General features: G+C 37.2%; 1 protein-coding gene across 3 annotated transcripts in view; it reads left to right on the forward strand.

Annotated features, from left to right (window-relative positions):
* Positions 1-14,662, forward strand: part of mre11a (MRE11 homolog A, double strand break repair nuclease) — a 191,668-nt gene that overhangs the window by 135,600 nt on the left and 41,406 nt on the right. For all 3 annotated transcript variants that reach the window (XM_058799759.1, XM_058799760.1, XM_058799761.1), the window contains 8 exons: positions 900-1,014; positions 1,657-1,842; positions 5,402-5,573; positions 6,384-6,464; positions 6,583-6,712; positions 9,543-9,646; positions 11,505-11,678; positions 14,600-14,659. In XM_058799759.1, the coding sequence (XP_058655742.1) occupies positions 900-1,014; positions 1,657-1,842; positions 5,402-5,573; positions 6,384-6,464; positions 6,583-6,712; positions 9,543-9,646; positions 11,505-11,678; positions 14,600-14,659 (1,022 nt within the window). The remainder of the gene's footprint in view (positions 1-899; positions 1,015-1,656; positions 1,843-5,401; positions 5,574-6,383; positions 6,465-6,582; positions 6,713-9,542; positions 9,647-11,504; positions 11,679-14,599; positions 14,660-14,662) is intronic.

Genomic DNA, 14,662 nt, shown 5'->3' on the forward strand with positions numbered 1-14,662 from the left:
TCAGCCCAGAACTACACGTGAGGATCTTGTCAATGATCTCAAGGCAACTGGGACCATAGTCACCAAGAAAACAACTGGTAACACACTACGCCATGAGGGACTGAAATCCTGCAGCGCCCGCAAGGTCCCCCTGCTCAAGAAAGCACATGTACAGGCCCGTCTGAAGTTTGCCAGTGATTCAGAGGAGAACTGATTGAAAGTGTTGTGGTCAGATGACACCAAAATCGAGCTCTTTGGCATCACTACTGGCCTATACTGCTGTTTTTGATTCTGAAGAAACTGACACTTGTATATTCATGCATGACATCTGTAGATCCCTGTAGAAGTATTTTCTTTTATGTGTGGTGGTGTCAACAATTAGTTCTGTTATCTAAAATTTGTAACATCAAGCGTAGCGTTAGTTCTGGCAGGTCACGTTAGTCAAGCTTGTATCAGCTGACTCTCAGCTGATCCCCATCTACCTATACGACACCTATCTAAGCATCCATATATAACGTCCCACAGTTTATCAGCAGTTTTCGCTTTGCTCAATAGCTAATTACCCTGCTCCATCCCCAACTCCTCCTCTGTCAGTCAGGATCCAGCCTTCTGATTCTCCTTTGAATCAGACTAATTATAATGAACACAAAATTACTGAACTTTAACGATATCTGCATACTTTCGTTGGTTCTGTTCTGTTTACCCTGGAGGGTTATCACTGCTCTATCACTGCTAGGCTGCATGGATGCGCAGGGAGTTCTTGCCCAGAATGGAACCATATCGCCAATCCAAACTGTATGCTAATTGTCAATCATCTTTGACAATAGTGGTCCTGACCGAAATATTGCTTTGACCTTTTATATAGGGTTTAAGAATTTTGCAGTATACATTATAAAGAATCAAGTGTTCTGTACTTTCAGGTTCCATTCCAGACGAGAGACTCTACCGGATGTTCATCAATAACCAGGTGACCATGCTTCGGCCCAGGGAGGATGAAGATGGCTGGTTCAACTTATTTGTCATCCATCAAAACAGGTTCAGGAACGTTACTAAGTTTAAGATTCAAATTTTTCTAAATTTTCAATGTTAAACTGTGTGGAATACTGTGTGGAGTAATTTTTTCCTTTTTATTTATTGATGTCTTTCCTTATAATTTCTTGATGAAACTGCTGGTTGTGTTTAGTTTCATCTTTGTATGTTTGCATAAAATGTGGAATGTATAACCTAGAGATCCTCTTGATAAATGTAATCAAATAATTTTTCAGATACAAGCCAATATTTTTTTGGACAGTTGCGAAGTAATCTATATCTTTTAAACCAAGCTTAATGAAACTTGATACAGGAAAACAACAGGTCTTTCTGTGAATGCAAACAAAGACAAACACTGTTCATAAATGCTAGTCAATTTCAGGTCACTTATTATTTGTACACACAATACACATTGTTTCAAAGCAGCTGTACATGTTGTTCACATTTAGCGATTTAGAGTTACAATCAAGTAAAGATTTGCTATAGTATATCTTATTTTAGGTAAGTGGTACTGTACGTAGGTATGCAAGTAAAAAGTGCATATAAAAATAATATATAGTTTCTGTTCAGATAAAATAAAGCAATATTCAGTCTCTTTTAAAAAAAATCTATTAAAATATATCCATTAATTGTGTCTGTTTTTTGTAGGAGTAAGCACGGGGCGACAAACTACATCCCTGAACAGTTTTTAGATGATTTCCTAGATTTGGTGGTGTGGGGTCATGAGCATGAGTGTAAAATTGCTCCAGTCCGTAACGAACAGCAGCTCTTCTATGTCACACAACCCGGCAGCTCCGTCATCACCTCGCTGTCACCAGGAGAAGCGGTCAAAAAGTTAGTGTGCCTGCACTCATATGTCATATGTATGCATACACAGTTCCACTAGGGATGAAAATTCTCACGCTCACAACAAGCATGTTGATGTTGGCAGATCAGTATCTCCTGTTCATTCGAGCTGTCCATGTCCTTGGCTGTCTGTACTGCATGGTGGACATGCTGTTGAGGCAGGGAAAGCCCACAGAGAATGGAGGTTACACCCCCAGACAGTAAATAGACAGTGATATGGAGTGTATTCAGGCAGGCAGAAGTTTGACCTCTTTTCATCAGCGGATCATCTTCATCTCTAGCGGTCCTGCACCAGGTGTTGGGCAGAATCAGGCAAGAGGAGTCAGTGCTGTTGGTTGAGCCAAAATGGCCCACCACATGCTTAAAGCAACAAGAACAGCGTGCAGCACTTCACATTGAAATGTTCATAGCACAAAGGAAAAAGATACTGATGCGTAGTGTATTATATCAATGCAACAGTTTATTCAGCTTTTTAGTTACTGTGCACATGAAGCACAATTCATAATCTTTTTCTGTTGAGATCGAACAGGCACCTGGTAGCATCATTCAAAAACAGCAATAAACTCCAGCAAGAACATAGACCCATAGACCTTTATCTACTATTAAAGTGTAATAATGGGAACATTAATGATCTTGTCATATACACATTCCCCATAGTGTCAGCTAGCTTTACGCAAAATCAAGGGTTTCACTCGGTTCCCTGAGAGGGGAACAAGCCTATGCGATTATGCCATGTTGCTTTTGCTCAGGTCTTTCATAAGCTCTCTTTTTTGGTTGAAAGATTCTGGGGTATGTTGCTCAGCACTGCTTATACAGGGCGCGTTCCAACCCCCTTTTTGTGCTCTTGAGTGCCATTGGCCATTGTGATGCAATGGTGCTAAAGGGGCGGTCAATCAGCTATTTCCGAAGGCTTGATTGTGTTTAAGGGGTGCACTGTAACGTGTTCATGCTTAGTTTTTTAAAAGTCACATTATCTTTCACATATTTTACCTTTATTCTACACCACTGATTCAATGAAGCCCCTCCTTCAGAAATACACAATGGGCTCAGAATGTTTAGCTGGCCCAGTATGTCCTGATTTGGATCTCTAATATATCTGCTCATAGACAGATCCTCTGATAGATGCTGCCATGTACGTGTGTATCCGTGTAAGCGCTCTGTGAAGAGCGTGAAGTGATGATCATTGCAGCCAGTCACAGACATATCTGTTGAGCACGTGAACACAATGACCAATCAGAGGTGTTTAAGAATCCGCACAACAGCACTCAAAATGCTTGCGGGAAATGCTTGTATCGTCACATTTTTTTAATTTCAGTACCATCTGGTACCAAAGTCGGTACTTTTGACATCACTACTGGAGACGGTACTTTTCATTCATCCGTTTTCTTAAAAATGTTTTGTTTTTGTGAAAACCTGTGTCTGAACTCAACTGTAGATCATGTTTTTTATAGTAATTCTACGATTTCATGTGCTATCTTAGTCATTTCCCTACCCCGTTCATATGGTATTAATTTTATTTGTGCAGGTCTTAAGAGTGGTAAATTGAAATGGATTTGCAGTGGTCACCTTGTCGCATCCAGTGTAGACAGTTTATATTTGTTGTAGTTGGACGCAGCCATGACTGTGTAGACACAAGGTCCCTCATTTATCAATCTAACATAGAAACAAGCGCAGATCCAAGCGCACAAATCAACTTAAGACAGGGTTCACATATGATTCATGAAACATTCTTATAGCGCCATTCCCATCATACGAATGATTGTGGCGGCTAAAAAAAAAAATCATCATTTGAGTATCACTCACCTAAAAACACACTGGTTTAGAAACTTTACCCCTAGAGAAACAACATGAAGAAATGTAACCTGGCCAAAAAGAGGAAGTAATCTCGTGAAGGAGAAATGGATCTTGGTCCAAAAACACCCGTTAACATTGTAATTGCAAACAATGTGTATATTAAGTTCCAGTAAATATAACAAAACATTTACAAACATAATAAACACTATATAGTCTATTTATTTCCTCCTCCACAACAAACCCTTTAAATTTATTGGTATCACAGAACAAGAATGAAAAATAAGAGCTATACAATTATATATTAAACTATAAAATAAAACACAAATTAGGCTATAGTGGTATTCATTCTAAATGGAATACAAACATCAAACTAAAATGAATTTATTTTAAGCAAAACTGAAACGGCATTCAGTTCGAGCTAAACTATTTATTATGTAAACAAGGCTTTGTACTTCATTCATGTTTCAATATCCACACAAAACATTGTCCTTCACATGCGCAAAAATGGTTTTACAGCAGACCTTTTAAATTGAGCAGTGTAACATTTATGTTTGGTTGATTGCACTTTAGTTTGATGATGAATGGCTGAAATGTAAAGTTACCAACGCTAGAACTGATATGTTGTGTGTACAAGCATGAGGCGCCTGTGCAATCATTTGGATTTAATAAAATAAAGATATAAAGAAAACAAATAAAATGTGTTGTATGCTTGTAGCACATTTTTTAATTTCTTTTGTTAATCTGTTAATTATTTAAGAAAATATTTAGTGTAGCCCTATTTATTTTATTACTTTTATATACTTAATTTCTGATGCAACGATGTGTGCATTCTCATGGTCTGTTGTTTATGCTGCTATTTGCGCATATAAAGCTAAAGCCCTTAAAGAAAAAAAGCCATTCCAATCTTACTGGTTAATTATTGACTAAAGTGCTTTGGTTGTCAGTCAGGCAAATAATCTAAATGAACAAAATGCTGTCATTATACTATTTCCTGCCAAATTTACTCTACTGCACGCAAGTTCAGGCTAACTCAAAAACTTCCGTACACAAGCTGAGACCTGAAGTGAGATTTGATTGTAGCAATTATACAGAAATACTTGGATGACAGACTTTGCTCAGACATTTAAGAATGACCATAACATTTCAGTTGCTGTGCAACGAGATCGGTCTGTTTTTTTTAGTCAGGTTATGCTGTCCCATCTCGCAGTCACATGACTGTTTTGATGTGCATGGAGGAATTTATTCAGTAAGTGCGTTTCCATCTCCCATTATTCGCATTAACCCTTTTTTGCACAAGTAAAAAAAAACCTCAAACGAGCGTTAAAACGTTTTTGTGAATGAAGGGAATTTTTTTTCTTTTTCTTTTCGAAATTTAGCATTTAAACAGCTAATGTTAATCTATATCGTTTTGTTGCTCGTTTTGTCGAAGTAATCCTGTGTTTACATCTCTCTTATATTTGCTCACCTCCTACTATATTTGTGAGGCAATGATGTTAGAAGTTGGTGTTGATCTTCTACATGGACTTTTTCAATAAAAGCTGTTTTTATACTAATGAGGATGTTTTGAGTTCTGACACTTACAGGATGTTTTTATAGTATAAAATTTGATTTCTCAATTCATGACCCCTTTTTAATGGCATTTTATTGTTTCTTTGTAGAGTTTGACAGAATGAATGAATGCCCAAATGTATTTCTGTGTGTAAATTTAAGGATAATGGAATAATATTTTGTTTTGTATTTGGGTATTCCACAGGCACATTGGGTTATTGAGAGTGAAAGGTAAAAAAATGAATCTTCAGAAAATTCCTCTACAGACCGTCAGGCAGTTCTTCATTCAGGATGTGACACTCTCAGAGCACCCTGACCTTTTCAGCCCAGAGCAACCCAACGTCATGCTCAAAGTCATGGCTTTCTGCCAGGAGAAGGTACATGCAATGCAATTAAACATGTTAGATGATTAAAAACCAGTAGTAACTGGACAAATGAAGTTACTCGAGACAAATGTCGATGCTTTCTTAACATCAGATGGATAGATTACGTGTTACATGTATATGTTACATGGATATATTTCTTTGTTGTGGCTGGTTGCTATGGGTTTTTCCGCTTGTAGGTCAGATTTTCTGTCAGGTTACTAATGTACTGTAATGTACTGATCAGTTAGAAAAGTCGTATTTTAGAAGCAGTTAATACAAATTTCATCCATCCTATTGGTCTATGGATTAAATATATCCTAAAACTATTTAACTTTATTTGAACACTTTGGAGCAGAATCATTTTTGATTCATCTTTGGATCAAGAAGTTTTTAGATTGAACAAGAAACAAAAGGCAACAGTTTCATCTACAGAACTCAAGAAGAGCGAAATGCATGTGCCAAAGCAAGTGGTAATCAGAATGAGTCCTTAAATTCAGCATGAAATGGAAATTGCAATTTTGTTTTCTTGTGACGTTGATCTGAGTAAAAAGGCTTCTCAAACAAGGTAAAATATAGGGCGGGACCAATGTCCATCAGGAATTGATTAGCTCATTGTGGTTTGCCAATTGCTGCAGTCTCATGTGACAGGTTGCTGAAAAGTATAAGCTAGTACATGTTTGCTGAATGTTGATGAGAAAGAGACTACTGTTTTGATGGAGTTGTTAAAATCATTCCACCATTGAGGTAAATTTGTGAAGGTTCGGGAAGAAGTTCACTTAGGAATTACTGGACATTCCTATTTTATTCCTTTTATTCTTTTAGGTTGAAGAGATGCTTGAAGATGCAGAGAGACAGAGACTTGGAAATTCTCTAACTCCTGAGAAACCTCTCATCAGGCTACGAGTGTGTACACCTTTATTTGCCTGGATTTACTATTTGTTGTTTTCTCTGTTGAAGAAATAGTGGGTGATATACAAGTAATACATCTTTAATTTTACATCATGTGCCTCTCTCTCTCCAGGTGGATTATAGTGGGGGTTTTGAAGTTTTTAACACCATGCGCTTTAGTCAGAAGTTTGTAGATCGAGTGGCAAATCCCAAAGACATCCTGCATTTTATCAGACACAGAGAGGCCAAAGACAACATTAAAGGCAAGTCACACATCTGCTTAAGCAATAATGTTGTAATATTATGAATTAAGATGTGCATTGAGCTTCTTCAGCTAAAGCTCTAGTATTTTCACAACACTCAAGTGTCTTGTTGTTTTTATAAAATTGTTGGTACATAACATTAAGGATACAAATTTTCATTAATACTTTAAAGCAAATTAAGTGCCATCTTTCCATGAGAAGATATTTTCTTGCCATTTAAATAAGATGAATATTTGGTCTCTATTGGTACTACACAGTGATATGCACAGTAATTACAGTGGCAAGAAAAAGTATGTGAATCTATTGTAATTGGTTTGGTTTTCTGTATTTATTTATTCTGTTGTTATGTTGTTGTTTATCTGTTTGTTTGTTTGTTTGTTTGTTTGTTTGTTTGTTTGTTTGTTTGTTTGTTTGTTATGTTTCATTGTTGTTTTGTGATGATGAGTCCATGAGTCTTTGTTTGTTCTGTGCAGTTAAACAGAGTACACTCTGGTTTTCGATCATATTTTGCATATTTGAAACATTTACAACAAGGTAAACTATACTTGTTTTGTCCTCTCAGAAACAGAAGTATCTACTGTGGCTTCTGAAGGGCAGTACTAAATGGAGAAAAAACAAATACACATGTAGTTCAAAAACTTTGCACCCCATGGCTTTTATTGCATTGTGTTTCCATCTTGCCTATAGGGGTGTCCCCGACTAAGGATTTTCATAGTCAAATCGGATTTTTCGAATCGGATAGTCAAATCATATATTTGGGGGTGGGGCAAAATACATTACCAAGAATCAATTCAGACATTCCACAGTCATAAATACACAGGGAAACAGACGCCTCGCAGATATAAATGGGATAAATAATGTTTTATGTTTTGATTAAAAGATAGTTAACATTAAACGTCAGCGAAACCCTTAAGAATTCACAAAAAAAAATGTTTACAATACGCACTGAAGAGGACCAGTAGAATGAAGCAGTAGGTTTTTAATAAATGGGATTTAACTCATTTATCTCACATAGAATACGCTTTGTTATTTATATAACATAACGTTAATGTTACCACTTATAGGCTATCTGCACAAAATGCCCCGAATGCACTTGAACACGTCTGCGCACCTCTGAATGAACTCCTTTTGTGGACGCGTTCTTCACGCAATAACATGCAGAAACATAACTAAACACTAAAAAAATCGCAGCGTTTTATTATAGTAGTGTTCTCATTATAATGCTATGTAAAATATATGACAGTGCCAGTCATAGTTATTAATATTCTGCATTGTTGTCCTGCTCGCACCGCGCACTGAAGAGATAATCGCCGTACTACAATGAAGCGCTTTACTGTAGCGTAACTCAACCAAATGCATCTTATATGAGATATACACAATACAAATAAACAGACTGAAACGTTTTAAAATCACTTATACCCTACCTGATCAAAAAAAAAAAATCCAGTCTTTCAATCTTACTGTGTCAGTTTGAGTCTTGTTGAAGATTTAAATCCCTGCCGCCAAGAATGCTCCTCTGTCGGTGACAGATTAGAAAGCGAAACTTAAATCTATAGGGGAAGTTGGATTTATTCACGCACCTTAAAATATTTATTTAAAGCTTCTTTCTTTTAAGATTCTTATTTACAGCATTATGATAATAGGCTGTACATTAACTTATTGGGAGAAAACCAGTAGTTCGATGTGAAATCAGACACTGAGCATCCCCATATAGCCAAAATGGCATGATAATAATAACACCCCCCGAATATTCGACTGAGAGATTGGGAGTCGAATCAGGCTCCTCGAATCGAAGCATCGAATCGACTATTCGGGGACACCCCTACTTGCCTATTTAAAATGATGCATATTGGGGATTCGGATTATATCTCCATAATGCTTATGCATAATACGTAAGAGTTCATGCGTAGTATTCAAGCCACAGCAGTAGCAAGGAAAAAACTAGATTTTATGTATTTTATAGTGCTGTCATAATATTATGTGCTGTCATATCATTATAGTGCTGTCATAATTAGCGCATTAATTGAATGTGATTATCGCTATAGTCAATGGTTAAATATTAGGGGAAATTCTTTTATAGGGAAATCAGTATTACTTGGTATGAGTGATACTGGCCTTCAGTCATAAAAAAAAAGATGCCATTTAAACAAATATTAAAAGTTTTTTTTTTTTTTTTTTTTTTTTACGTTAGGTGGGATTAATCACGAATCATTTCAGAAAAATGTGTGATTTAATTCGTTTTTTTTTTTTTTTTAATCGATTGACAGCACTAGTTCAATGCATGCATGGTTGGAATTGTGTATAGTCTATTCTGTATCAGTATTTAGACCAAAACTGTCTATTATAATTGTTTTTTATACTGTATAATTTTATGAGGAATATTTAATTCAAAATAAAACTGGGATTGTTTTCTTCCCTCATGTCTTTCCAAACCCATATGACTTTTTCTTTTGTAAAACATACAAGTAGAAAGTTTGAAGAATACTGGTTGCTCTTATCCATGTGACCACGGTATTACAGTGTCCTGTCCTAAAATTCAAACCTTTTTTTTTTTTTTATTACACATGCAACAGTAAATGGGTATACAATATCACAATATCAGACTTTTCACTACACGATTATTGTGGCAAAAAAAATTAACGATAACAATATATTGTGATATCTGTGGATTCTCATTTGGAATGACATAAGGGTCAGTAAATTATGTCAGCTTTATTAATGCTACTTCAAAACATTGCTTGTGGCTTACTAATTAATTGAACATCTTGAATGACTGCATATGCACAATTTTTAGATTAGTATTTAAGTTTATGCTATATGTGTTCTGCAGAAGAAGGTATGGACTTTGAAGCAATTCTCTCTCGTCCCACCTCTGAGGTCTTACAGCTGAGAGTGGAAGATCTTGTGAAGGAATACTTTCAGAAAGCTGAGAAGGTTTGTAGTTATTATTGTATTATTATTTGTATTATTCTGCAAGATTAATCTTTAATGAGCCGAAAAGAACGCACGTCAAACCTGTGTTCATCAATTTGCACTGTCTACCAATGGCTGCTCGCATAAAATTCAAGGTATTAATGTTTGCCTACAAAACCACCTCTGGCTCTGCACCCCTTTACCTAAATTCAGTACTTCAGACCTATGTGCCCTCTAGAAGCTTGCGTTCTGCAAGTGAACGACGCATTATTGTGCCGTCCCAAAGAGGCACAAAATCACTTTCACTGAACTTTTCATTAAAGGGGTCATATAATTCTACATGCACTTTTACAAGTTGTTTGAACCTATAATGATAAAAATTCACCCAGTTTTTTTTTTTTTTTTTTTTTAATGTACTAAAATCTTTACCCCTTTCTCAAATCAAGCCGTCTGTCTGTGTGACGTCACACGGACGAAGGCTGCTCCCACAATAGTGTGATTGACAGTAGCATTTTAGCACAGACTGCACTGTTGTCTTACCTCAGACCCGCCCTGAGTGAGCTGTCATCAGTTGTTTCACCACCGGAGCAGATGTAGACAAGAATGGCTCCCAAGCGATTGAGGTGTTTTGTTGTTGGATGTAATAATGAACATAGCAGTAGTTATTTACTCCTGTCATCTGAGCGGCTGAAGTGGATTAGGTTTGGTTGATCTACCTAAATGTGTCTGTTTACGCGAATCATTCGTGATCCAGCTTCACCTCCAGAAGAAGTGAGTACAAGGTTTTTTTTAAATGAATCTTTGCAAATCGCCTTTCCTAATAATGTGCTAATTAGCAAGTTTCACTATAAATGCGGCTAAAGTAAACAGTTCCTCAGAGAGTGGCTCGGAAGAGAGGGACAGGGTCAGAAGAGCTCATTAACATTTAAAGGAGCATGACACAATACTGCTTGCTCTGAAAAGAGCTGCTTTTGACAGGGTAAAAAAGGTGTTTTTTACACCACCAATGAGAAATTTTAAACAAACTATGTTACAGACTTTTCATTAAGACCCTAAAGAATAATATCAACTTGTGGAAAATGGGCATTTATGACTCCTTTAACTGTTCCCACCTGGTGGAATGACCTGCCCAACTCAATCCGAGCAGCTGAATCCTTAGCCATCTTCAAGAAACGGCTAAAAACACATCTCTTCCATCTTTATTTGACCCTCTAACTCTAGCACTCTGTATTATAATTCTGTTATCTATCTGTCTTCTTTTTATTTAAAAAATAAAAAATAAAAATACACACACTTGACCCTCTATCAATTGCATATTTATTTTCTAACTGCTAGCTTTTCTTGAAAAACTAACACTAGCTTTCTTTTTTCTATTCTATCTACTTGTTTCTTAAAAAAAAAAAAAAACTAGGTTTCTTTTTTTTATATTCTATGCTATGTGTACTGTGTTAGGCTAACCGAGACTTGTCATAGCACTTACATGTTGTTGCTCCTTTGTTGGTTTTGATTGATTCTATTGTCCTCATTTAAGTCGCTTTGGATAAAAGCGTCTGCTAAATGACTAAATGTAAATGTAGTTTGTCTGTGTGTAGAGGATTTAGAAAAAAAAAAAGTCTTTGTTAAAGAGTTGAACCAAACTAACCAGAGGTGAAAACTCAAACATTACAAACTTTGATGTGACGTTTTTATTATTTTAATGGACGTCTGTCCATAAGGTGTAGGCTTACCCTGAATTAATGAATTAATTGTTTTTACTTGGTTTTGTAAACTGATTTATAAGTATATTGAGTATAATGAGTTTAGAAACTGTGTGTATAATACATTTGTTAAAAATGGTTATAATTTAAAGTTAACTGTTTCTGTATGTGTTCATGTGTAGAATGTGCAGTTGTCTCTGTTGACGGAGCAAGGCATGGGAAAGGCAGTGCAGGAGTTTGTGGATAAGGAGGAGAAAGATGCTATAGAAGAACTCATAAAATACCAGCTGGAGAAAACCCAACGCTACCTCCGAGAACGACGGGTGGAAGCCACAGAGGAGAAGATTGATGAGGAGGTAAAAGGAGGAGCATTTAAGGAAGATCTAGTGAGAAATATTAATTAAATAAGACATTAAAATAATTTTACAATGGCATTCTTTGCTTTCACAATGAGCTTACTTAATTGTAATTTCCTGTGACGATCTTACTCTTTCAAGAAACAACATTTGTATGTTACCATTTTCAGGGTGTAAATTGTACTCAAGTATTAAAAAAGTAGAAGTAACCTAGCTAAAAGAAAGAAAAAGAAAGGAGATTCTTGTTTCATCCTATTGAATCGTCTTTTCGATGCAAAGTGAAATTGCTAAAAAATAAACTGCATTAAATCTTTTGTCAGGCAGACATACAAATGTTTGGTTATAGGGAAAACTCAATGGCTGCAGGTGAAACACATCTATCTAGTGCATACAACAACAATTAAACGCAGGCCAGTTGAGCACTAAAACTACAGCCATTGAAGGGATACTCCATCCTTTACACCCTCACGGCATCCCATATGTACAGTATCTCACAGAAGTGAGTACACCCCTCACATTTTTGTAAATATTTTATTATATCTTTTCATGTGACAACACTGAAGAAATGACACTTTGCTACAATGTAATGTAGTGAGTGTTCAGCTTGTATAACAGTGTAAATTTGCTGTCCCCTCAAAATAACTCGACACACAGCCATTAATGTCTAAACCGCTGGCCACAAAAGTGTCAATTGGGCCCAAAGTGTCAATATTTTGTGTGGCCACCATTATTTTCCACCACTGCCTTAACCCTCTTGGGCATGGAGTTCACCAGAGCTTCACAGGTTGCCACTGGAGTCCTCTTCCACTCCTCCATGACAACATCACGGAGCTGGTGGATGTTAGAGACCTTGCACTCCTCTACCTTCCGTTTGAGGATGCCCCACAGATGCTCAATAGGGTTTAGGTCTGGAGACATGCTTGGCCAGTCCATCACCTTTAGCCTCAGCTTCTTTAGCAAGGCAGTGGTTGTCTTGGAGGTGTGTTTGGGGTTGTTATCATGTTGGAATACTGTTGGCATCCCTGCGGCCCAGTCTCCGAAGGGAGGGGATCTTGCTCTGCTTCAGTATGTCACAGTACATGTTGGCATTCATGGTTCCCTCAATGAACTGTAGCTCTCCAGTGCCAGAAGCACTCATGCAGCTCCAGACCATGACACTCCCACCACCATGCTTGACTGTAGTCAAGACACACTTGTCTTTGTACTCCTCACCTGGTTGCCGCCACACACGCTTGACACCATCTGAACCAAATAAGTTTATCTTGGTCTCATCAGAACACAGGACATGGTTCAGTCTTCAGCAAACAGTTTGCGGGCTTTCTTGTGCATCATCTTTAGAAGAGGCTTCCTTCTGGGACGACAGCCATGCAGACCAATTTGATGCAGTGTGCGGCGTATGCTTTGAGCACTGACAGGCTGACCCCCCACCCCTTCAACCTCTGCAGCAATGCCGGCAGCACCCATACGTCTATTTCCCAAACACAACCTCTGGATATGATGCTGAACACGTGCACTCAACTTCTTTGGTCGACCATGGTGAGGCCTGTTCTGAGTGGAACCTGTCCTGTTAAACCGCTGTATGGCCTTGGCCACCGTGCTGCAGCTCAGTTTCAGGGTCTTAGCAATCTTATAGCCTACGAAATCTTTGTGTAGAGCAACAATTCTTTTTTTTTCAGATCCTCAGAGAGTTCTTTGCCATGAGGTGCCAAGGTGAACTTCCAGTGACCAGTAAGAGAGAGTGAGAGTGATAACACCAAATTTAACACACCTGCTCCCCATTCACACCTGAGACCTTGTAACACTAACGAGTCACATGACACAGAGTAGAGAAAATGGCTAATTGGGCCCAATTTGGACATTTTCACTTAGGGGTGTACTCACTTTTGTGGCCAGCGGTTTAGACATTAATGGCTGTGTTGAGTTATTTTGAGGGGACACCAAATTTACACTGTTATACAAGCTGTACACTCACTATTTTACATTGTAGCAAAGTGTCATTTATTCAGTGTTGTCACATGAAAAGATATAATAAAATATTTACAAAAATGTGAGAGGTGTACTCACTTCTGTGAGATACTTTATATGACATTCTTTCTTCAGATGAACACAAACTAAGATTTTTAGAAAAAAGATCCCTCTGCATATAATGCCAAGTGTACAGGATGTCCAAAGATGATGCTTTAAAAACTACACAAAGTGAAGATGACCCATACAACGCCTGTTGATAAACCAATCACTTACAGGCATGTGTAAGTAAAAAAATAAATATACAAATAATATTTTAAAAATGACCGTCGTGTTCACTTTGTGTGGTTTTTGAAGCGGTCCTGTACACTTGCATTATATAGACTAAAAATCTTTGTTCATCTGAAGAAAAAGGTCATATACATTTGGGATGGCATGAGTACAATATGAGATAATTGTTTAATTTTTGATTAAAACAATTAAAAAGTCTGTTCACATCCTGCATAGAAGACAATTCAGGCAATAGTGAGTCAGCATAAGAGGCAGCAAATATTTCACATGACTGAGTAGAGAAATAACGATTCAAACGAGATCACTCGTTTCTGCGTCTTCCATGCCTGTGTTTTTGGAGTTTTTCTAGATTAATTCAGGAAATGTGTGATAGCGCCCCATAACAGCGTACCATAACAGTGAAAACATGGCAAAACGGGAAAATTCCATGTTTGGTGGGGAAAGAGTTAAAACTTTAACTCTGGAAAAAACATAAAGCTCTGAAAGAAAATAATATATTGAATACATTAAAATGTATTATGGGACTTCTTTTAAAGTTGGTTATGTAAGGCTGATTTTGGAACAGTGGACTGCTTTGGAAGCTACTGTTGTTTGTACATCTCAATCAATAAATCATAGCTCAGACAATATTACAGGGTCTCACCTTTACTTGCATGTGTCTTTAGATTCGACAGTTTCGAGACTCAAAGAGAAACACAGCAGAAGAGGATGAGGAAGTGCAAGAGGTC

Source organism: Onychostoma macrolepis, chromosome 15 (assembly GCF_012432095.1).
Source record: "Onychostoma macrolepis isolate SWU-2019 chromosome 15, ASM1243209v1, whole genome shotgun sequence".
Taxonomy (NCBI): domain Eukaryota; kingdom Metazoa; phylum Chordata; class Actinopteri; order Cypriniformes; family Cyprinidae; genus Onychostoma; species Onychostoma macrolepis.